The sequence below is a fragment of the Oncorhynchus gorbuscha genome, linkage group LG09, assembly GCF_021184085.1.
Source record: "Oncorhynchus gorbuscha isolate QuinsamMale2020 ecotype Even-year linkage group LG09, OgorEven_v1.0, whole genome shotgun sequence".
NCBI lineage: Eukaryota > Metazoa > Chordata > Actinopteri > Salmoniformes > Salmonidae > Oncorhynchus > Oncorhynchus gorbuscha.
The window spans coordinates 59433197-59457104 of NC_060181.1; the positions used below are offsets into that span (position 1 = coordinate 59433197).

At 42.8% G+C, this 23908-nt stretch overlaps 1 protein-coding gene across 1 annotated transcript; it reads left to right on the forward strand.

Moving 5' to 3' along the window:
• The first annotated feature begins 383 nt into the window (after nucleotides 1-383).
• LOC124043843 (xin actin-binding repeat-containing protein 2-like) lies at nucleotides 384-21759 on the forward strand. Its single transcript, XM_046362893.1, has 9 exons — nucleotides 384-522; nucleotides 3508-3925; nucleotides 4971-5099; nucleotides 5973-6065; nucleotides 6343-6400; nucleotides 8008-8096; nucleotides 8461-18397; nucleotides 20035-20165; nucleotides 20560-21759. Exons 2-8 carry the CDS (start codon nucleotides 3866-3868, stop codon nucleotides 20124-20126), a joined length of 10458 nt encoding a protein of 3485 aa, XP_046218849.1. The 5' UTR covers nucleotides 384-522; nucleotides 3508-3865; the 3' UTR covers nucleotides 20127-20165; nucleotides 20560-21759.
• Nucleotides 21760-23908: the final 2149 nt, after the last annotated feature.

The window sequence follows — 23908 nt, forward strand, 5'->3', positions numbered from 1 at the left end:
TTCCTGGGATCGAGCAGCTCACGCTGCGAGGGGTAATTTAAGACTGTAGAACGGTAGAGATACCTAAAGCATTAGATATATGACTGAATGTGTATGTTTTTGGCATGTATAAATAGGTCATGATGACAGCTGTAGTTGCAGAGTGGATAGTGAGCTATGATGGAATCTGTGATGATGAAACTGCAGTGGTCGGATTTATTAGTAGAGTAGGCTGTAAAAGAGGGTGGCCTAGGAAGTATTCACATGTAGATTCCCCGGACTCAACATGCAAGGCACCAAGGCCTCACCCTCTAAAAAAAGCACCTCTGGCCCATCTTACGGGGGGGGGGGGGTCTAAAATAAAATCAGCTGTCACTGTCTGCTCGTTGGACAGAGGTGATCACGTACTGCTGGAGCTGGACTCCAACGCCAAAAGGGATTTGACTTGTGGCAAGGAAAGACGCCCTGCGGGCCAGGGGTTTCAGTGGCCTTCCTGTGGGATCCTATCGACTGAGTTGCATTTTTCTATTTTTCACAGACCTGGTAGGTGGAGAAGCTTCTTGGAGCAACTTTGTCTGTGTTGGTTGGGTGTTCTTTGACTTCTGCATAGCTAATGTTGTTGTTCATAAGCCATTCAAAAGTGATTCATTGATGCATGCATAAATGGCTCCATTTGCTACTTTTGAACATCATAGGCTTTCTGAGTCATGTAGTATTCATTGATTTCAGTCATTAATATGATGTTAGGAAGCAGAACAGTTGAATTAATATTCGCAGTGGAGAAATAAAAATGTGCTTTAGTTCTCCTTTCCCATGTTTTCATTATGTGTCAGTATTCGATTATGTTATTTAATGCATGGACATAACTAGTAGTTAGAAGGAGAGCTGAGGGGCAAGGTTTTGTTCGTGTGCTGTTTGAAAGCCTTATTATTTTCCTCACAGACCAGACATTGTCTTTGAGGTCCTTTCTTGTGAAGTAACAGGCAAATCAGAACTTCCCAAGGGCCAGTAGAACTGTAATTAAATATTTTGGGATTCGGACAGTAAGCTAACCTTGAGTAATGTGAACTGCATTTTTATCTGGAAAATACTGGATTCGCCTCTGTAGCCTCTGTAGACTGTCATTCCTTGTCTCATAATCGCAGATAGTAGAAGTGCTGATGTCATAGACCACAGCTGAGTTCAATATAGCTTTTGAGCTCTGCATACCAAAAGCAAGGCTCCTGTCTGTCTGAAAACAGTTCCTCAGAAGGTTCTTACTGCCATAGACTACTGAGAGTTTTAAATGGAAAATACAATTCAACTCACTTGATGTATGGAGGTAAGAACATTGTAGGTGTGACCTCAGACACACAAAAAAAATGTGATTTACATATAACAGGACAGTGTCACGATTCTGGAAATGGGTCTTCCAAGCTTCAAAAATCTTGTCCTCCCAGTTTGTCACTGAGAAATACGACTCTGCAGGACTCCAAAGTTTAAAATAGGGTGGATTTATTTTTGCAGGTAGTTGGCGCCTAGATTACTTCACTTTCCTGTTATGTGAGCTCTCAACTGAACATAACATGTCACAAGATATCCAAAGATTGTTGACACATTTCTGGGCCTTAAAGTTTCCAAAATCCTTAATTAACATTATAGCTGCATGGCCTCCAGTTGCCAAAGGCAATGGTAGAGATCGAACTTTCTCCTATATCTGATATAAGAAAACATTTCCTATGGCGCCAGGTATGTTGAAGCTACCTGGATTTATGGTTTTGGACCAGGGCGAAACGTATCTTATTTTGGGAGGTGGCTATGCTTGTCCCGCTCCCATCCCTCTTGACAGGCTGATAGGTTTACACTAGCATGCTGATCATGCCTCTAGGCTAAAATAGATGGACAGTTACAGCTTTGCCCCAACACTGTCTTGTCTACACAATCCTATGATACTGTACTTATCAACAGCATCAATCCCCAGCAGGACTATGTATGCCTATCATTAGGTTTTCATTGTCCTCCTGGGTGATCAAACGTGTATAGTCTCAAATACGTTTATAGAATGTTTAGAGCACAAATAGATAAGTGTAACAGTGACTAGCCTATTTGTGGCTTCAAGGCAGTAGGCATATCCTTCAGATAAAAAAAAAACATATTATTCACAGCATTTAAAGCTATGAAATACAGTTTGATTTGAAGTGATTCAATCTGTAATTTCCTGTCATAATTCATATTATGTAAGTGAAATATCATCTCCAGTCTATTTTTTGCTGACGGTAATTCTTCATTTTTCATTCAGTTTGAGAAAGCAACCATTTGTGGCTGTTCAGAGATCCAACTTTGTGTAATGCACGTTGAATCTGTTTTTAATTTGATTAATGCTGATTAGGCTTCATACAGCCTGCCAATAAAAAAAAAAAATGAAATTCTCATGAATTAGGACTTTCCTCTTAATGAGTGTCCCTTACGTGATTCCAAAGTGATGCTTTTACGGTGCTGTATGTTCCACAAACCCCAAATTATCTTTAGTGCCTCTGTAGTGCAACGTGAAACTGTGCATCCATGCTTCCCTAAAACCAGACCACCAGAGCTGAAGTATGCCCCCATCACATGTCATGAGGTGTCCATGCTGGCTCAGCACCAAGGCTAATGTGCACTCTGTGTGGGTTATAAACAGTTTGGGGTGTCAGGGAAACATTACCATAACCATGTTTTACAGCACACCGACAAACATAAATCTTTATTCTCCCACTGTTTAATTGACCATCCACTGGGAAGGCTGTAATTGATTTGAATGATGCTCCTGTGTTGGAGAGGGACTGTCTCATTCACTAGAGCACCTGTGCACCCTCATGGGAAACACTGTGAATTCCCTTTCTGCTGGATGTGTATGGTCGCTGTATAAGAAACGGTTACAACAAAGAATGACTTCACCCACTCTCCATGTCACGATGTTGATGACAGAACCAAACATTATAGTCTACTGTCAATGTTAGATTTTAAAGATTGAAAGCCTTTTCAAAGCTCAGTTGCCAGTCATTCATGTGGATGTTTGTGTATGTACCCTTCCTTTAAAATAATGCCAAATGGCAGAATGGCACATAAAGCGAATTGTCGCCAGTTTGCACTCATTTAATGTATGTTAACAGTCGAAAGCATGCTATGTGATTGCACTGTTCCCTTTATAAATGTACTGTGATGCTACAAAATAGATCTCCTTCTCTTAAATCTGTGTCCCCTATTTGAACTGGTGAGGGAGGTGTTGATATTGTAGCTCTGCAAAGCCGCCTGATCTCACGCGCTTTGCGAAGCGAATATCCATGTAAACCCGCGAGATCAGACAGCTTGTGGGGCAATTGATATTCTGCAACTCCATGTAATGCACCTCTTTCAAAAGCAAGCTTATTATCGCCCCCATGGCAACGCAAGGCTGGTCACAGGACAACACATTGCCCTAAATGCTCTACTAGTGAAATAGTCCTACCATGTGATTGTGTATAGCATAGACTGTTGGTTAAATGTTATAATTAATGACGGTTGTTCCCTTAGCTGCTGGCAGCGCAGGTGTAACTACCAGGTTAGGACTTCCTGAGGAAGCTGTGAACTCAGAGGAACAGGATTCACTCTGAAGACTCAGATCCCATTGACAGGAACCAACTGACAAGACCTCCTGACACCAGGATCCACTGACACCAGGATATATTGACCACCGGTACCCACTGACACCAGTAGCCACTGACACCAGGATCCATTGACACCAGGATCCACTGACACCAGTAGCCACTGACACCAGTAGCCACTGACACCAGGATCCACTGACACCAGTAGCCACTGACACCAGGATCCACTGACACCAGGATCCACTGACACCAGGATCCACTGACACCAGGATCCACTGACCGTACCCATGGCCATGTACCAGCAGGCAGCTGACTCCAAGCAGCATGACAACATCTTCTCCAGCGGGGTAGGCAGACACACACAATACATTATAAAGAGATGGTCATACATTTATGGATGTATTCTTCAATGACCAGTTTTAGGTCGTACTACCTGACTTACTGACATACCTAACCATAGAAGCCTCTAGCAATGTAGGTGATAAGATTTTTTTAAATATATATTTTTAGTGTCCATTGTAATGAGCCAACTACATCATTTTTAGATTAATTGTATGTTTCGTCATGCCCACCCTGGTAACCCTGCCATGTTTAGTGTGACTGTAAGGACTTGGAACGTTAGATTTTGTAGTCTAGAAGTAATTTATTCCACATTTTGAACGAGGTTGCATAATTCTGGTATTCACAGTAGATAATTCCGAGCATGTTCTAAAGCAGTTGCAGTCATGCAAAGAAAGAGTCAACGTGTTGTGATTGTTGTGAAAGCCACTCATGGCTTTGTGGTGCTATGTTAGTGGAAAGTGATGACAGCTGACCAGTGGGAGAGTTCAGTGGCCCTGCAGACCCACGGAAACATGAAACCTCTCATGGGTCTCAGAGTGGAAACAAGGGCAGACAGGCAACACAATGGGCAATCTGTGCCCCCTGCAGGATCCCATTAGTCATGTTTTAGACCTCAAACGCTGTCAACTCCACTCTGCAGGGTGGGCAAAACAACTATCTGCCTGGACAACATGCTGTGACGCACCACCCCCAAAAAGCAAGCAACTAGAAAGATTGCTCTGCCATTGTGTAAACATAATGCCACATGGTGTCAGGAGGCCTACATTGAAATGGGCATGTGTGTGTGTGTGTGTGTGTGTGTGTGTGTGTGTGTGTGTGTGTGTGTGTGTGTGTGTGTGTGTGTGTGTGTGTGTGTGTGTGTGTGTGTGTGTGTGTGTGTGTGTGTGTGTGTGTGTGTGTAAACAGTCTCAGTACTGGCTGCTCCAGTATTTTCTATGAATTTGCAGAAGTCTGCAATGAAACCCAAGTTCAATAGGCCTATCAGGCATAAGTCTGATCCCAGGCCATGTAGACATGCAGGCAGCTAATGATGTTTCACCGCTTCATTAGGTCATGGAGGAGTCGGAGGTCTGCTCCGTGCCTGGGGGGCTCGCCGGCATCAGGGCACAATTCGAGACCCAGGAAACTGCCACATCGCACAACGTCACCCAGTTCCTCTTCCGCCACAGAGAGGTGCAGGTACTGTAATTAATGCAGGCTAATCTCAGGCATGCGGTGCATGGGGGGAACGCGCAGATGTGGTATGACCTACGCTGGTTAAATCCCAGCCTACAATCTAGCTATCCATCCATCCGCACCACTGTGTCCTTGCCCGCATTACGTCCCCTGCCGAGTGGAAGTCACTCACTCAGGGAGCGACCACAAATCTGGGCGAATAGTCAATTATTGAAAATGCTGGCGAGGTGCCTGCTGCTGCATTATTTTTCTTCAAAGGCTTAAAGTACAGATGTTAGATTTCATTTGATGCACTGCTAGACAGTGCTGGCCAACTTGGCAATGGAGAAGAATACAGATCCTTGTGTCTGTCAAAACCCCTGGATTTCACACTCACATTGCTACTGCTTTAATTGCCACTATGTGTATAGCTTGGAATCATCAGCTGAAGTGACACAATGGGGCATGAAACAAATGAAGCATTCTTTGTCCCTGTATTCATTGTGATAGCTACCGTGTTTGATTAAGGTGAAGCTACTGTGTTTGATTAAGGTGAACCATCCATGGAATCGTCCCTTCTCATCTGTCATCCTCGCTTTGTCTGTGATTAGTGTAATTTAACTGCAGTAAGCCATCTAATGATCAAGCTTCTATCCCATATTGTTCTCAGTGATGCACACTCTATCTGCTACTGTTTGAGCATTAATTAAACTCACTGCCGCTGCTGCTTGTGCTGGGCTGTCAATGAGTGTGAGCCATTCCCTGCTGTGTGTGTGTGTGTGTCTGAGCGTGTGCGCGTGCCTGTGTGCGCGTGCCTGTGTGCGTGTGCGCGTGCGTGTGCGCGTGTGCGCGTGCGTGTGTGCCTTTATGTGATAGCCAATGTCTTCGATCTCACAGGAAGTGGAATTGAACTCTGAGTTGACAATGATGAGCAGCTCCAGGGAAGTCATCCCAGCCTCTCAGCAGGCTATTTCCCATCAGGATGAAAAGGTACATGTAGACCTTCTGGATACCTCTGAGTCATCACACAACAGTGAAGCTGGGCTGAAAACCCAGACCTTAATGTCTTATATGTGTTAACGATTGTAAAAACTTTTTCATTAGAGAAAAGATCTTTACTGACCACGGTCAGTATGCTGACAACAAGAGACCTAGTAGAGGGTGGATTAACTCTAAACAGCTTGATCAATTCAGTTAATGGTCATTATATAACACAGATTCGCTTTACATGTGGAAATTGTCCTAATAGGCTGCCATTCTGATACAGGTCACACATGAAGAAAACTTGGCCTCCAGTTATGAAAACAACCATAACAATGAAGCAGGTAGGATGTTACTACAGTTTATGTTTGTCATATTTTACAGTAGGCACATCATTAAGATAAATAACACTGTTAAAATGATTTTTAATTAAATCATATGAGTTTGATGGATGAATCTTGCATTCAGAAAGTATTCAGACCCCTTCCGTTTGTCCACATTTTGTTACGTTACAGCCTTATTCTAAAATGGATTTTAAAAATGTTTTCCTCATCAATCTACACACAATACCCCACAATGACAAAGTCAAAACAGGTTCATAGAAATGATTGCAAATGTATTAAAAACAAAAAACAGAAATATCTTATTTACATAAGTTTTCAGACCCTTTGCTATGAGATTTCGAAATTGAGCTCAGGCGCATCCTGTTTCCATTGACCATCCTTGAGATGTTTCTATAACTTGATTGGAGTCCATCTGTGGTAAATTCAATTGATTGGACATGATTTGGAAAGGCACACACCTGTCTATATAAGGTCCCACAGTTGATAGTGCATGTCAGAGCAAAAACCAAGCTATGAGGTCGAAGGAATTGTCCGTAGAGCCCGAGACAGGATTGTGTCGAGGCACAGATCTGGGGAAGGGTACTAAAAACTGTCGGCAGCATTGAAGGTCCCCAAGAACACAGTGGCCTCCATCATTCTTACATGGAAGAAGTTTGTAACCACCAAGACTCTTCCTAGAGCTGGCAATCGGGGGAGAAGGGCCTTGGTCAGGGAGGTGACCAAGAAACAAATGGTCACTCTGACAGAGCTCCAGAATTAATCTGTGGAGATGGGAGAAACATCCAGAAGGACAACCACCTCTGCAGCACTCCACCAATCAGGCCTTTATGGTAGAGTGGCCAGACGGAAGGCACTCCTCATTAAAAGGCACATGACGGCCCACTTGGAGTTTGCCAAAAGGCACCTAAAGGATTCTCAGACCAGGAGAAACAAGATTCCCTGGTCTGATGAAACCAAAATTGAACTATTTGGCCTAAATGCCAAGAGTCACGTCTGGAGGAAACCTGACACCATCCCAACAGTTAAGCATGGTGGTGCCAGCATCATACTGTGGGGAAGTTTTTCAGTGGAAAGGACTGGGGGGCAAGTCAGGATTGAGTGAAAGATGAACGGAGCCCAGTACAGAGGAAAACCTGCTCCAGACTACTCAGGTCCTCAGACTTGAGCAAAGGTTCACCTTCCAACAGGACAACGACCCTAAGCAAACAGCCAAGACAACGCACGAGTGGCTTCGGGACAAGTCTCTGAATGTCCTTGAGTGGCCCAGCCAGAACCCAGACTTGAACCTGATCTAACATCTCTGGAGAGACCTGAAAATAGTTGTGCAGCGACACTTCCCATCCAACCTGACAGAGCTTGAGAGGATCTGCAAAGAAAAATGGGAGAAACTCCCCAAATACAAGTGTGCCAAGCTTGTAGTGTCACACACATTTGCAAAAATGTCTAAAACCTGTTTATGGGGTATTGTGTGTAGATTGATGAGGGGGAAAAACAATGTAATACATTTTAGAATAAGGCTGAGACGTAACAAAACGTGAGAAAAATCAAGGGGTCTGAATACTTTCTGAATGCACTGTATGTTGCTTTGTCCTCTTGACATTGTTAAGAGGAGGAAGGTCCTAGACTTACAACCAAGGAATTGAGAGATCATTTTGAGAGAACCATCGAGGAAGCTGCCCCAAGCAAGCCAATGAAGGTAATTGGACATGCTTGTCTTAAACCCGTTTTACTTAAGTGGACAGAAACTGCATCATTTTGGCTTAGGTTACACACAAACCCTGAAATTTGTTGCAGTGTAGCTAATATGTAAATACAGCTTGTTTAATAACACTATAAGACGTTTTTTCTTAGCTTGTTTTAAAAATGATCAAGATTCTTCTATTAAACCATGTCAGGCACCAATCCCTCAGTTAATAACAATGAGACTGGATATTGACAATTAGTGACAAACAAACAGTTGGCATGCTATATATACACATGTAATGTTTGCATTCAATTTTGTTTCTGAAAACATGTCAGGGACCTCTAATGACCCCAATCATTATTTTCTTCCCAAAAAGATTGGCCGAGCTGACATCAATAGGTCTCAGTGGGCCTCAAATGTATCACAAAAACAAGTCTCAACAAGTGAGATACACAATTCATCATCAAGTAATATACAGAATTTCTCACCAAGTGAGATACATAATGTTTCATCAAGTGAGATATGGGAAGATTCTGCCTCTGAAGCAATAGAGGACACATCTGCTGTTGCTGTTGACTACGAGAATACAGAATATTTCCCTCCGCCACCTCCAGAAGACTTAGAGTACCTCCCACCTCCACCCCCAGACTTACTGCAGGTCCCATCAGAAAGTCCAGATATGCCAGTAGAGTGCTACTACTCACCTGAGCCTCCGGAATCAGCTTACCCCTCTAAACGTCCACTCAGTAGACAGGAATACTCCAGGCAGAGAAACCAGTATGAGTTGAAGCGCCTTTACAAGCATATCCATCCGGAGGTTCGTAAAAACATAGAGATGTGTAGTGATGCGGCTGAGTATGAGAACACCCGACAGGGGAGTCAGGAGGAGTTCACGGGGGAGACCAGGTATATATACGAGGATAACGGTAGCAGTCCCAACGACTGCATTAGCCCAGAAGAGGAGTACCTGGAATGGGATGAGATCCTCAGAGGGGAGGTGCAGTCAATGCGCTGGATGTTTGAGAACAAACCTCTGGATGCCATCAAAGACGACGCCTCAAATGAGGGTGACGACCAAAACATGGAACAGGAGATGATTGTTGGGAGTGATGTAAAAAGCAAAGCATGGATGTTTGAGACCAAGCCCATGGACACGTTGGGATCAGACAACATTGCTTCAACTAAATATAGAAACAGATTCAATAAGTTGGACAAAGGAGATGTCCGTGCTGCAGCCTGGTTGTTTGAAAACCAGCCTATGGAGACCCTGAACAAAATGCATGGCGATGAAGAGCTAACCAAAGAGATAGTGTTTACCCAGGAAGATGGCAGCTCTACCATATACATGCTTGAATATCAGTACATGGAAACTTTAGGTCACACTGAGACCATTGATGACAGTCACCTCCTGAGTCTGAGGTCAGCGCTTGAGGATATAAAGGGAGACGTGAAGACGATCACAAGCACATTTGAGACTCAGTTTATATGCGTCCTCATGGGACAGTCGGGCCAGATGTTGGAGATAACATCTATACGCAAAGTGGAGACTGAGAAGGGGGACACTAGAACATCAACCTGGCTTTTTGATACTCAAGCCCTGGACATGACTAATAGACTCCCTGTCCCAGTGAAACTTGTGTGTAGCCTGTCCATGGAAGACAACTACAAAGGAGATGTTTACAGGGGTAGATGGTTGTTTGAGACAAAGACCTTAGACTCCATTAACAAAGATGAATGGGAAAGCTCGATGCTGCAAAAGGAAGAGATAATCGGAGCCGATGTCCGAAAACATTGCTTAGCGTTTGAAACTCAGCCAATGGATTCTCTGAAAGATGATTCAAATGCGAGACCCCCGACTATCGAAGACGTTATTGGCGGTAATGTTAGATCTGCAAGACACTTCTTTGAGACTAGTCCCAAGGCAGCTTTGAAGGATATCAATGAGGTAGGGAGGCTCAAAAAGGTAGTGGCAGCTGAAGAAGAGAAGGGTGATGTAAGGCACCAAAAATGGATGTTTGAGAATGAACGACTAGAGAACATAAGAGATGAGAAGAAGGAGACTATTCGTACTGTGAACTTTGAAAATCTGACTGAAGAGGAAGGTACAAGCTACAATGCAGATGTCCGTAAGAATTGCATGGTATTTGAGACTCAGCCAATGGACACTTTGAAAGATGATTCAAATGTTAGAGCCTTTTCAAAGACGGAAATTGTCAGAGGCAACGTCAGATCAGCTAAACATTACTTTGAAACTGCTCCAGCTGACAATTTAAAAGACCTTGCTGAGGTTGGGAAACTACAGAAAATGGTGAGACTTGATGAAGAGAAGGGGGATGTGAGACACCAGAAGTGGGTTTTCGAAAGTCAACCCCTGGAGCACATTAAAGAGGAAAAGAAGGAAGTCGTTCGAACCATTAACCTGGAGGAAATCGATAAAGTGGATGTCTCAAACTACAAGCAAATATTTGAAACCACAGACTTAACCAGATGGGATGAATCTCAAAAGATACTCGTGGAGGGTGTAACATGTGGCTCTGTGAAATCTAACAAACATCTGTTTGAGTCTACACCAATGTACGCCATGCAAGACAGCTCTGGCCATTACCATGAAGTGAAAACAGTGCATCGGGAAGAGGTTGTCAAGGGAGACGTAACAAGCTGCAAATGGATGTTTGAAACACGCCCCATTGACCAGTTTGATGAAAGTATCACTAATTACCAAATTATTAAAGGAATATCCAAAGAAGTTGAGTCTGGTGACGTTAAAACTGCCAAGTGGCTGTTTGAAACACAGCCTCTTGATGCAATTAAATACTTCAGCAATATTGAAGATGAGGAAACTACAACCAAGGAAAGTGTTGAGATTGTAAAAGGTGATGTTAAAACCGGTAAGTGGTTATTTGAGACTAAACTAATGAATGTCCCATACGAGAAGGAGGAGTTGAAGAGTGAAAATGAGAGTGAGGAGGTACACAAAGGAGATGTAAAAACCTGCACGTGGTTGTTCGAGACAAAGGCACTGGACACTATCCGAGATGAAACCGAAACTGTTCTACAAACATGCACAGTAAATCAAGAAGATGTCCAGGGCAAAGATGTACGAATGGCTCGTTTTCTATTTGAGACAGAAAAACTTGAGAATATCACAGGGGAGGATGAAAGTTTTAAGAGGGTTACTGATATAGACATTCAGTCAGGAGATGTGAATAGAATAAAGTATATCTTTGAGAACCAGTCCTCTGATATCATGACCTCAACATCCGAGGAGGTTATGCAAATGCTCAAAACTACACAATCAGAGGACATCCAGAAAGGAAATGTGGGGAACTGCAAATGGCTCTTTGAGAACCAGTCGATAGATGCCATACATGATACCCAAGAAGAGGCTCTGGAGACCCGCACTGTGATGGATGTACAAGGAGGTAATGTGGACAAAGGCCGTTTCATTTTTGAGACCTACTCCTTGGACAAAATCCAGGAGGTGTCCTCAGAGACAGAGACCGATATCACAAAGTTGCAGAAAATCACCCGTGAAGAGGAAGAGAAAGGGGATGTAAGGAACTACACCATGATGTTTGAAACTCAGCCTCTTTATGCCATTCAAGACAAACAGGGTCATTATCATGAGGTCACCACTGTCACAAGCGAGGAGATATTGAAGGGTGATGTGATTGGGTCCCGGTGGTTGTTTGAAACTAAGCCTCTTGATTCTATCAGGGATACAGATGAGGTCTATATAATCAAATCTGTCACACAGGAGGATGTTCAGAAAGGAGATGTTACTTCAGCCAAGTGGAGATTTGAAACACAACCTCTTGATAAGATTGCAGAGGACATAAAAATGTCAGTTAAAACCGTTGAAGATATTCAAGGAGGAGATGTCAGAATGAATAAGCAACGGTTTGAATCTGATGAGCTGTCACGGAAGTCTGTGCGAACGGTTCATGTGAGTGACATCCAAAAGGGTGATGTCAGGACAGCCAAATGGATGTTCGAAACTCAGACAATGGATACAATACGTAGCCAGAGCGAAGAGAATTTAATAGAAACCGTCATGAAAGAGGAGGTCCTGAAGGGAGATGTTAGACAATCAGTGTGGCTCTTTGAACAGAATCCCCTTGACCATATAAAGGAGGTAGATGAGGACAGTACAGTAGTTGTTCAAGTGGAGATCCCCAAAGCCGATGTAAAGACAACAACATGGCTGTTTGAAACAACTCCATTCCATGTCTTTAATGAGAACAGTGTTGAGAAGTCAGAAATCCTAGGTAAAAGTATCAAAGGAACCCTTGAGGAACTTTATAGCCAGAAAATGGTTAATTCAAAAGGAGTACTCATTGAAGCAGATGAAATTGGGGACGTTAGAATGGCAAAATACCAGCTAATGAATAAGGATTCTCCAGAGATCCAAAGAGAGGAAATTATCAGCGGTGATCTGAACAGCATTATGATGAATCTTTTGAACCGCCGGGAAACAATTGAGAGGGGAGTAGTGGTAGAGTCAGAGGAGAAGGGTAATATCAGCACAACTGTGCATCGATTGTTCAACCAAGAGAGGGGCATCAATGTGGAAAAGGAGGAAATATTAAGAGGTGACATCCAGGAAGCTGTGAACAATCTTCTCAAGGAGGGAGGATCTGCTAAACGTGGTATACTCCTTCAAGAGGATGAGAAGGGAGATGTGCGAATGACGATATATTCTCTTCTAAATAAACAAGAGGACATCAGTGTTGACAAAGAGGATATAATCAAAGGCAATATAAGAAATGCTCTCCAAAGACTATCCAACCCAGAAAACCAAGAGCAGATGAGGATAAAGGTGGATGAGACAGAAAGGGGAAACGTAAACTTTTACTCCACATGCATTGAATCTGGGGCGCTTGACTATCTCAAACAACTCCAGGTAGAGCCAGATGAGACTCCACCTGAAAAGATAGAGAAAGAGGAGATCATTAGAGGAGATATAAAGGGGACAAAGCTCATTCTTGGCAGTAGTCGAGCACAAATTGAGCGCACGGTAGTTGAAGAGGACATAGTGTGTGGAGATGTTCGCAAATCCGTCCAGGTTTTCATGAGCGAACCCACACACTCACTGGATGGCCTACAAAAAGAGCAAATTGTGAGGGGTGATTTGAAAGCAGCTATGAACTCACTGTCTCAGTCTGTAAATCAGACAGTGGTTGTAGAGAAAGAGGAGGTGGTGAGAGGTAACATACACGAAACCAGAAGACACCTTGAGTGTGCCCATAGACGGCCCAAAGAGGTGGAAAAGACAGAGATTGTCCACGGCAACATCAAAGGGGCACTGAAGTCCCTAGAGAAATCGTCAACCTCCAAAGTTGAAGTTGTCATCGAAGATTTAGTTCCTGGAGACATCAAAGGTACATTAAAATCTCTGGAGCAGGCGAAGCAAACAGTCAGGGCGATCGAGAAGGAAGAGATTGTAAAGGGTAACATTCATACAGCAAAGCAGTGTTTACGAGATGCTTCTAATGACAGAAGGACATATCAACAGGAAATAGATGTTCAGGGAAATGTGAGAGGCACTATTGAGCTCTTATTGGAACCACCAGCTTCTCCAAGAATGACACGGAGGCCCAGCTTCGAGGGTGATGTGAAAATGTCCATTAAGTCACTCTACGAGACACGTGAGGTGCATGAGACGGGGGAGGAACAAACTCAACCAGAGAAGGAGGAGGTGATAAAGGGTGACGTTAAAGGCACAATCAAATCCTTGCTGGAATCAGCTCAGCGTGCAGCTCCTAAAATCAGAGTGGGAGCTAGAAGGGTCAAAGTCTCTGTGAAATCTCCATTGCGCTCACAGCATGGAAGCCCTCTATCGCGTTCACAGCAAGGTAGCCCTGAATGTTCTGTTGCAACCAAAGCTGAGAGTGAGACACTTAAAAATAAGTGTCAAAGCATTGAAGCACGGAGAAACATACAAAAAATAAAGACAGCTAATTCGGCCAAAACTGAGAGCTCAACACAAGAGAATCATTCCCTCTCAACTCAAACCGCAACCAATGCATCTGAATCACAGACTTCTCAACAATCAAAGACAGTAATGCAACACACGACAATCACTCAAAATCATGGCATTAAAACTTTGGAGACTAAGTTCCGTAACCTCAATTCAAGTCGAAAGGGTATGATCAGACTAGATAAAACCAAAGTGAAAACAAATGTTCATACCCCAACACGGACATTGTCTGAGTCTGAACTTTCTCTCCCTCCCCCACCTCCACCATGTGACGATCAATCATCCCTAACCCCAGCATCCTCTATCAATAGGCTGGACTTGGACCTTCCTCCTCCCCCAACTCCACCTCCCCCACCACCTGTTGACTCTGAGCCTGATCATTTCCCTCCGCCACCACAGGATTTCCTTCCACCCCCTCCCTCACAGCATGAACTGGACTCTATGCCATACCAGACACCTCATCCATCACCAGCAAAAGCCACAAAAATGATGGTCAAAAAGGTGAAAAGTCCTGCATTGCATCAAGTCTCGAAACTTGAACCAACCAGTCAGATTCAGAAAATTCAACAGGCAACCTCGGAGAAACATACAACCACAGCCAACAAATCTGTGTTGGAAATCAGCAAAACTCAAAATGAATTAACTGTTTTGTCTGAAATCCCAAAACCCCCAGAATCACCACAACCATTAAAGAAAGTTTACGTCGCCCCTATAAGATTTACTCCTCCACCTTCTCCTCCTCCCTTCATGAGATCCACTAAATTCAAAACTCCATTAATACAGGCAGAGGAAAAGTACAGAAAACAGAAAGTGGATAGTACACCACCTGCTACACCGAGTCCCATTTTCATGCATGAGTCAGTCACTGCTGCCCTGGATATGCTTTCCACTGAGGAGGCAAGTATGAAGCAATCAAAAAAGAGCATGGCGTTTGGTTTCACTCAAGACGTGGCTGAAAAGACTGTGACTAATGTTAAGTCAGACACACTATCATCTGATTTATCCAAGCAGGCGCAAATCTCAGATACTCCTTCAAGCAAGACTTTGATCTCTGCTGTATATGGGAAAAATCTCCCTGAATCTGTGGTTATTTCTGCAACTAAACAGCATATTGTCTCTGATCAGACATCCAAAGTCGTCTCAGTTCAGCACCAGACCACATCTATTTCCTCCACAAAGCAACAGACAGTTACTGCAACTAAACAACAGGTAACTTCAGCATCCGCCAAGCACTCACACTCTGCTGTGAGTAGCTCTCAAGTCCAGATCTTATCCAGTGATGCTAAAAAGGTTGAAAATACAAAAGCAGGTGTTCAAAATGTCAAAGTTTACTCTCAAGGAACAAAAACAGACGTCCAGAAGGATGTAAAAAATAAAGGTTCTCATAAATCTGAGGAGAAAAAGAACAAGGAAAATTCTGCATCCCAAGTTCCCGAGAAGGTTTCTGACCAGCCTACCGAAACAGTAAAGGGAACCCAAGAAACAAATGTCAAAGCAGCGAAATCAACCTCGGAAGACAAAAATAAAAATGACAATTCTGTATCACAAGCACCCGAGAAGGTTGCTAATCAACCTATCAAAGTAGAAAAGTTAACCCCAGAAACTAATGTCAAATCAGGCAAAAAGAAGAAGACCAAAGGGATAGAAAAGCAAGTAGAAGTAAAAGAAACAAAACAGCCAGATGAAACTAAGATGGAAAACATTTCACAGGTGAAGGATGTGAAGGTGGAAGTAAAGGAAGACACAAAGTTGAAGGTTTCTAGTGAGCAAACACATGCCCAGACTGACGTCAAGGTCAAGGAGGGCAGTCAGAAAGCTCCTGCTATTAAAGACAACCAACCAGCAACCCCAACTTCTGCAAGAAAGAAGAAGAAGAAGAAGTCAAAAGCTAAAGATGCAGCTGCCACCACAGAATCAACTAAATCTCTTTCTGAAAGTTCCACTCAAAGTCAGGAGATGCAAACAGCCCATCAAGAGGAGCAGATCCAGGTACGTAAGGAAGTTATTATCACTGAAAGCAAAGTTGAAAGAAAAGTTCATCAAAGTGTCCAGCAACAGGGAACAGTTAAAGTAGAAAAGCAGGTCAAGCCATCGCAAAAGAAGAAAGAGTTGACAGGAAGCCAACAGATTCAAGAGAAACCAAAGGAAGAGTACAGAAATGTTCCAGTCAAAGTGGAAAGTGGAAAAATGACAAACATGTCAGCCCGAAAGGAACCTGCGAGGCCCTCAACAGAGAGCACTGAGGATTCTCAAAGACGAGAACATGCCCAGGAGTTAATCTCACATATAGCAGAGTTAGAGGGAGCTTCAGGAAAAATAGATTCTAAATCTGTGAAGACACTGCTCAATACTATTCCACAGTGGCTCATTGGTCCTGAGGAAAATCTTTATTTGGAGGGAACTGCAGTTGAGCATAATATACAAAAGCTTACAGAAATTGTTTCGTATGTGAAAAAACTAGCAAAGGCAAAGTTGATGTGTTTAGAGGGGATCCACACTAATCTGGAGAGGCATGAGTGTGAACCTACTTCTAAAAAGATCATTGTTGGTGGTGCAACTCAAAGGATACATAAAATAAGTATTGGCTCTTTGAAAGTTGAAAGTCAAAAGAAAGTTGTGGAAAGCAAAGCAACATCACATGAAAGCAAAATGCAAGAGTTGAGTGTAAAATCCATGCGCTCACCCTCACCATTACTAAGGATGCGCTCACCCTCACCAACCTTTATTACCATTGAATCTACCCGGAGAACTGACTCTCCTCAGAGAATAACCCCATCACCTATCCTAACGCACAGACCAGCCACTCCCCCAACACCTCCCCCTCGCAAATCGGAAACTCCTACAACACGCATCAATAGGGCCACACCCTCTCCCACCTTCTCTAGGGCAGAGAACTTGGCGCGGCTAAAAGATACTACTGCCAAGCTTTCCCGTGGGGTGACGCCGCCTCCAGTTTTACTTCCTATGCAAGTCACAGAAAAGAAATCTGAGATTGTGGAATCCCCTGCATCATTCCATCGGCAGATCAAAATTGAGGCACAAGCTGAGGGAACTTCAGAAGTGTCAGACGCAACAATTGTCACTCAAGAGGCTCAAAAGGCTGATGTAAAGGTCACAGATAAAGAGTCATTCCATCAAACGGATAAAGAAGTCATGGAAGCTTCTGAAATGTCAGACTCGTCAATGGTGACTATGTCAGTGAGAAACAAGAGGGAGTTTTTTGAAGATGCTCAAAAAGCTGAGGTAAATAAGACCAATGTGCGAAAAGATCCCATCGACATCCCAGAGCACTTGGGCCCAGACAGGGAGGGGCACACAACAACAAACCAAGAGAGTAAGGATGATACACAAAGCACATATGAGAAGGTCACAGAGAACAATGCTGAAATAGTGGGATCTGCAAAGTCAACTGATAAAGAATTGATGGAAGCTTCAAAAATGTCAAACTCATTAGCAGCAACTACATCAGTGAGAGACAAGAGAGAGTTTTTTGAAGAGGCTCATAAAGCTAAAGTAAATAAGACGTACGTTCGAAGGGATCCCATTGATATCCCAGAGCGCTTGGGTCCAGACATGGAGGAGCTCAAACCAGAAAACCAAGAGAACGAGAAGGAGGACCTTCCAAAGGTGGACCTGTCAGGACTGGTCAACAAATTTGAAACACCGGAAGATAAAGTTTACGTCAGAAAGCCTATCACAATGAGAGAAAGACGTGGAAGTGAGATGGAATATACAGAGACTGAAAATACAGTTATTCAAGAACAAGAGATGCCAACGTTTGACATCAAGGCTATTAAAAATGTTTTTGAAATGGTTGAGCAAAGTCCCTCCTTCAAAGGGGAGAAAAATAAACAGGAGGAGCTGGAGTCAAACCTGAGTGAAAACACTAGAGATAGTTCAAAGCAGGATAACACCCAGGAGACACAGAGGGGCTTCGGGCAGATCTCGCCCCTGCCTTCCCAGAAAGAAGTGCAAATCATGTCAGCAGACCCAACGGGCTTCTCTGAAAAGTCAGTCACTGAGCATTTCTCAAGCTTAAATGAATTCGGCAACAAGACAATTGGATCATTGAGCAGCACAACTGTTTCCCAGCACTCAGAGAGCACAATAACCCACCATGCCCCCTTCTCATATGCTGACGTGGTAAAAAAAAAAAGAGGGTCTGAGGTGACGCCGTCTGAATTGCCGGAAGAGGCTTCCACTGAAGAGTTACTGAGGAATTTCCACAAAACATGGATGGAGAGTGAGAGTGTTTTCAAGAGTCTCGGCTACAGTGTTTCGGAGGAGAGAACATCACATGTTGTGTCACATCAAACAAAGACCGTTGTTACTGGTAAAGACAGTTGTACTGCCTGCATGATGGGACTTGAAACTAACAGGATATAATGGCATGTAAAAATGCCCTCTAAGATATTCAATGAGACCTAACATTTTTACATGCCTGATTTTAAATAGAGAGAGATTATTGTGAATGGACAAAGAACTAATGCTTCAATGAATGAGTCATGGCAAAAGAGCAAGAGCTAAGCATGATATGATGATAACATGAGGGACATTATGGAATAGAATCACACACATCCTATTTAAATGCAAGCATTCATGTTTGACCATAAAATTCAACACAAAGTACAAGTTTGGGTCAATACTGTTTGCCATCAGTAAAGAATGTTTGAGATTTCTGAAAATAATTTTTTGATTTAATCTTTAATGTGATTGCACTTGTTTGAAGATGTATATACACAACCTAGTCTCAGAGCATTTTGTATTATTCTGTATGTAAATCCGAGGACACAATATGTATTAATTTGTGGATGTCCATCACCGATTTCATATGATATATTACAAATTACATTTTGTATTATATGTTACGAATGTGCAAAATATATAATATGTTACAATTTTAAAAAAAGGTACTTGCAAAACTAGCTAGCAGGCTAACGTTAGCAAGGCTAAGGGTTAGGGGTTATGGTTAGGTTTAGGAGTTAAATTGAAGGGTTAAGATTAGGGTTAGGGGAAGGGTTATCTAAAAGGGTTAAGGTTAGGGTTAGGGGAAGGGTTAGCTAACATGCTAAGTAGTTGCAAAGAAGCTAAAAATTGTAAGTAGTTGAAAAATAGCTAAATAGCTAAAATGCTAAAGTAGTTCATGATGAGATTTGAACTTGATGCTAGACTTACCCATCCACACGACCAACCACCCTACTTTCATTTTTTGCCTTTAGTAACCATTGGTCTTAACATATCGTAACATCTTATACTTATTTGAGTGTTCCGGATTTACGTTGATTATGCTACATCTAGTCTATGAGACCAGGCTGGTATACATATACAGAGTATACACACTGAGTGTACAAAACATTAGGAATAATGAGTTGCATCCCCGCTTTTGACCTCAGAACAGCCTAAATGTGTCAGGGCATGGACTCTACAATGTCACGAATGTGTTCCACAGGGATGCTGGCCCATGTTGACTTCAATGCTTCCCACAGTTGTGTCAAATTGGCTGGATGTCCTTTGGGTGATGGACCATTCCTGATACACATGGGAAACTGTTGAGCATGAAAAACCCAGTAGCGTTGCAGTTCTTGACACACACAAACCGGTGCGCCTGTCACCTACTACCATACCCAGTTCAAAGGCACTTAAATATTTTGTCTTGTCCATTCAACCTCTGAATGGCACACACACAATCCATGTCTCAAATCTTAAAAATCATTATTTAACCTGTCTCCTCCCCTTCATCTACACTGATTGAAGTGGATTTAACAGGTTACATCAATAAGCGATCATAGCTTTCAACTGGATTCACCTGGTCAGACTAGTCACGGAAACAGCAGGTGTTCCTAATGTTTTGTACACTCAGCTTATACTACGCATGATCATGACAATTATGCCTTGATAACATTTCTTAATATTATTGAGTCATTGTGTATGTTGTATAAAAATACTAGAATGATAACTTTTCTCTGGCAGACTCGAATTCCCCAGTCGGAGCATTGCACTGTGTGTCAGAGGAGAGTCTAGCCGATGGAAGCTCTAATAGCGGACAGAAAAAAATTCCATAAATCCTGTTTCTGCTGCGAGCACTGCCAAAATAAATGAAGGTAAAGCACATATCACCCAACCAAGGTGAATTCAAAGTAAGTGGATTTTGGCTGTGAACTGGTAAGCAGTGCTTGAATGGGGACGGCGGGGTAGCCTAGCGGTTAGAGCGTTGGACTACTAATCAAAAGGTTGCAAGTTCATATCCCTGAGCTGACAAGGTATCTGTCATTCTGCCCCTGAACAGGCATTTAACCCTCTGTTCCTTAGGCCGTCATTGAAAATAAGAATTTGTTCTTAACTGACTTGCCTAGTTTAAAAAATCCTACAGTTTGTGTCTGCACACAGGACACCAATTATGGTGTACTCTGTTTGCAAATTAAGCAATAAAAAGTTTGACATGATTATGGAATCAGCTTCACCGTTTTGAATAATAATTTGTTCTGTCTCCTCCAGCCTTGGCAACTATGTCTCTCTCCATGGACATCTGTGCTGTTTACCACACTACAAACAACTCCAAAGGGAACTACGATAATGGATATGGACAGACACTTACCACTGACTCATCACCTCAGAGCAACTCGATTGGAGGAATTCACAGCAGCATAGGCTCAACTGAAAAGGACAGCTTTGAAAAATAATGTATGAAATCAAATGACGAGAACAAACAAAATAGTAATAAGATACCTGTTGTGTGGCCTCTACAAGCCCACTCCCCACAAAAATAATTTAAAGTAGGTGAGGACTAACTAAGCCGCCATGGCCTCCGCAGGACAATTCCCCGAAGTCACCCAAACAACAACATAGGAAAGCTATTTCCAGGAGCCCTCTTTGAAAGAGAGCATTTCCACCACCATGGCAGGTAGAAAAAGGCATCATGTATGCCAGAGAAAACTGAAGAAACTTCAAGCAGTCGATGGTAAGGCAACCTATGAGGGCAAAGAGACAGTTGGAATTGGAAAAAGTCTGAGACTGAAGGACAAAAGTACAAGTGCAATAGACACGAAAGGAGATGTGAATGGTAGAAATTGTGTATATATTTATATTGTGTGAGAGTGGAAGAAGATGGTTCAGAAAGTGCTTAGGGTTAGAGGCAAAGACGACTAGAATGACAGAGAGAAACATGAAATGTTATGCTTAGAAATTTGCTCAGGAGGCCAACCTCATTGGTCTTTCAAGTTTGATAATTGAAGACATTAGCTCTGTATTTCACATGGAATTGACCCACATTAGTCACGTTTAATTGATCTATAAAATATAATTTTGATAAGTTCAACGAGTCTCACATCTTCGGGGTAATTGATTTGTTCAATTTAAATTAGTTTAAGTCCATGGAGAGAGTATTGTAGATATCTAAGACACAGTCATACATTTGTCTTGGCTTTTTCTTTCAACATATCAACATTTTTTAATTTACCTTTTTCTAGCACCTGGTGTGCAGCCTAGTAAAAATGATCTTGGAAATACTTTCTTTATAATATATACAATATATATCCTCTTAATTGGTATTAATCATGTTTGTTTTGGACATTTATATCATATTTTTAGATTAGACTACCTTGCTTTGTACAAGAGAATTGTACGAGAGACTGGTTACTCAACAATTCGTTAAAATGTATTGCTGATCCAGGGGCAATAAAATCATTGAATTGGTCAGTCTCAATCGCCTTCTTTCACATGAATTTCAACATTGTTCACATTAAAGGTCCAATGCAAACGTTTTTATATCAATATCAAATCATTTCTGGGTAACAATTAAGTACCTTACTGTGATTGTTTTCAATTAAAATGGTCCAAAAGAAACAAAATAGCTTCTGAAGCAAAGAGTTATTTCTCAAGACAGAATTTTGCTACAAGTGTCTGGGAGTGGTCTGAGTGGGAGGGGAAAGCTGAAAATGGGTTGTTATTGGCAGAGAGGTCTGGAACTCTTTTTCCTATTGGTCTATTAACTAATTTACCGCATGGTGATGTCAGAATTGAAGGCGAAAAACTCGATCCCACCAAAACATGCTTAAATTTCAGGTGGTCTTTTCAAAAGCTGTGTAAGCTTTTGGGCTCCCGAGAGGCGCATCAGTCTCAGGCAGCGGTCCCCAACCTTTTTTGCACCACATGGCAGTACGAGACAGTATTTTACCAGATAGGCCGTCGGGGGGGGGGGGGGGGTGTCATGATACGAACAGAATATTGAGTAGTTTAGTATAGCCGCTTTTCATAACATTTTAGTTTAATTAGGTCTAACGTGCTGATGTTATAAAAACATAAAGTGCATATTTTTCTCTAATGACCATATATGTAATAAAAACATGACAACTCACCATGTCGCTGAATCAGTGGGAGCCCTGAGCTTGTTTCCCGGCAACAAGATGGTCCCAATTAAGGGTGAATGGAGACAGTGACACCCGAAGCATGTTCCTTAGGTCCGGTCTACTCCGTGATTTCGTTTTTGTTGCAGTCATTGTGGAAAACCCCGCTTCGCAGAGATAGAAGTGGAAGCAACGTTTTCAGTGCTTTTGTGGCTATCTCAGGATATTCCGCCTTGATTTTAATCCAGAACGTCGGCAGAGATGAAGTTCTCAAACATACTTTTAAGGCCACCGTTATTTGCATCCTCAAGGAGTGGATCTTCTTCCTGCGCGGACATGGACGATTCACCTGGGACATTCACAAATGGGTCGCAGATCCATTCCTTCGCACTTCGTGGGTCTTTGGCGGTTGGGAAGTAACGCTCAAACTCCGTTGACAGCGAAGCTAGAACACCAGCTGGGAGAAAGATGGCCCCGTCTCAGTCTCTCCCAAAAATCCATGCTAATTTTGGGAACATGTCAAATATGCTCCTGTCCACTCGCCGTCCCCACAGTTCCAGTTTAGCTTTGACTGCAGCTACTTTATCTGCCGACTTAAAGATAGTTGTCCTTCTCCCCTGAAGTGACAGACTGAGTTCATTGAGCAGGTTGAATATGTCACACAGGTAAGCGAGTTTTGCGAGCCATTCCTCGGCCTTTAAATGTGCTGCCAGTGGTGACTTTTTCTTTTTAAAGAAATCTCTGCAGCGGCTCTCGTGACTCAAACACTCTGGCAAGCGAGCCCCCCCTGGATAGCCATCTGACTTCTGTGTATAAGAGAAGGCATTTGTGCTCTGCGTCCATTTCCTCGCAAAGCTTCTCAAACAGACGTGAGTTAAAGGCGTGTGCTTTGATGTGATTGATAACTTTAATATCATCCAATACAAGGTTCGATTCAGGCGACATTTTCTGCTAGCCAGCATTTCTCTGTGAATGACACAGTGCGTAGACTCACATTCAGGCGCAACCTCTTTAATCGGGTAGTGAAACCAGACAGCCGCCCAGTCATGGCAGCAACCCCATCTGTGCATACACCAACACAGAATGACCAATCCAATTTTCCTGACATGTAATCATCCAAAGACTTGAATAGTTCTGAGGCTGTTGTGTTAGTCGGCAGGGATAGCACACAAAACATATCCGCGTGCACATCATCCTGAAATGTGTATCGCACATAAACAAGCAGTATTGCCTCGTTGTCGACATCGGTAGATTTGTCAACCTGGATTGCATACCACCGCGACTCGTTAAGCCTCTCTAACAATTGTGCCTCGACGTCCTCTGCTCTTTCATCAATTTGCCTAGTGACGGTGGTAGCTGAAAGAGGAACCTGTGCTATCTTTTTAGCTGCAGCCTCTCCAAAGAGTTCACGGCAAATGTCCTTAGCAGCAGGTAGAATCAACTCCTTGCCAAAAGTGAAAGGCTTCTTGGCCTTAGCAATACGGCTAGCCACTAAGTATGAC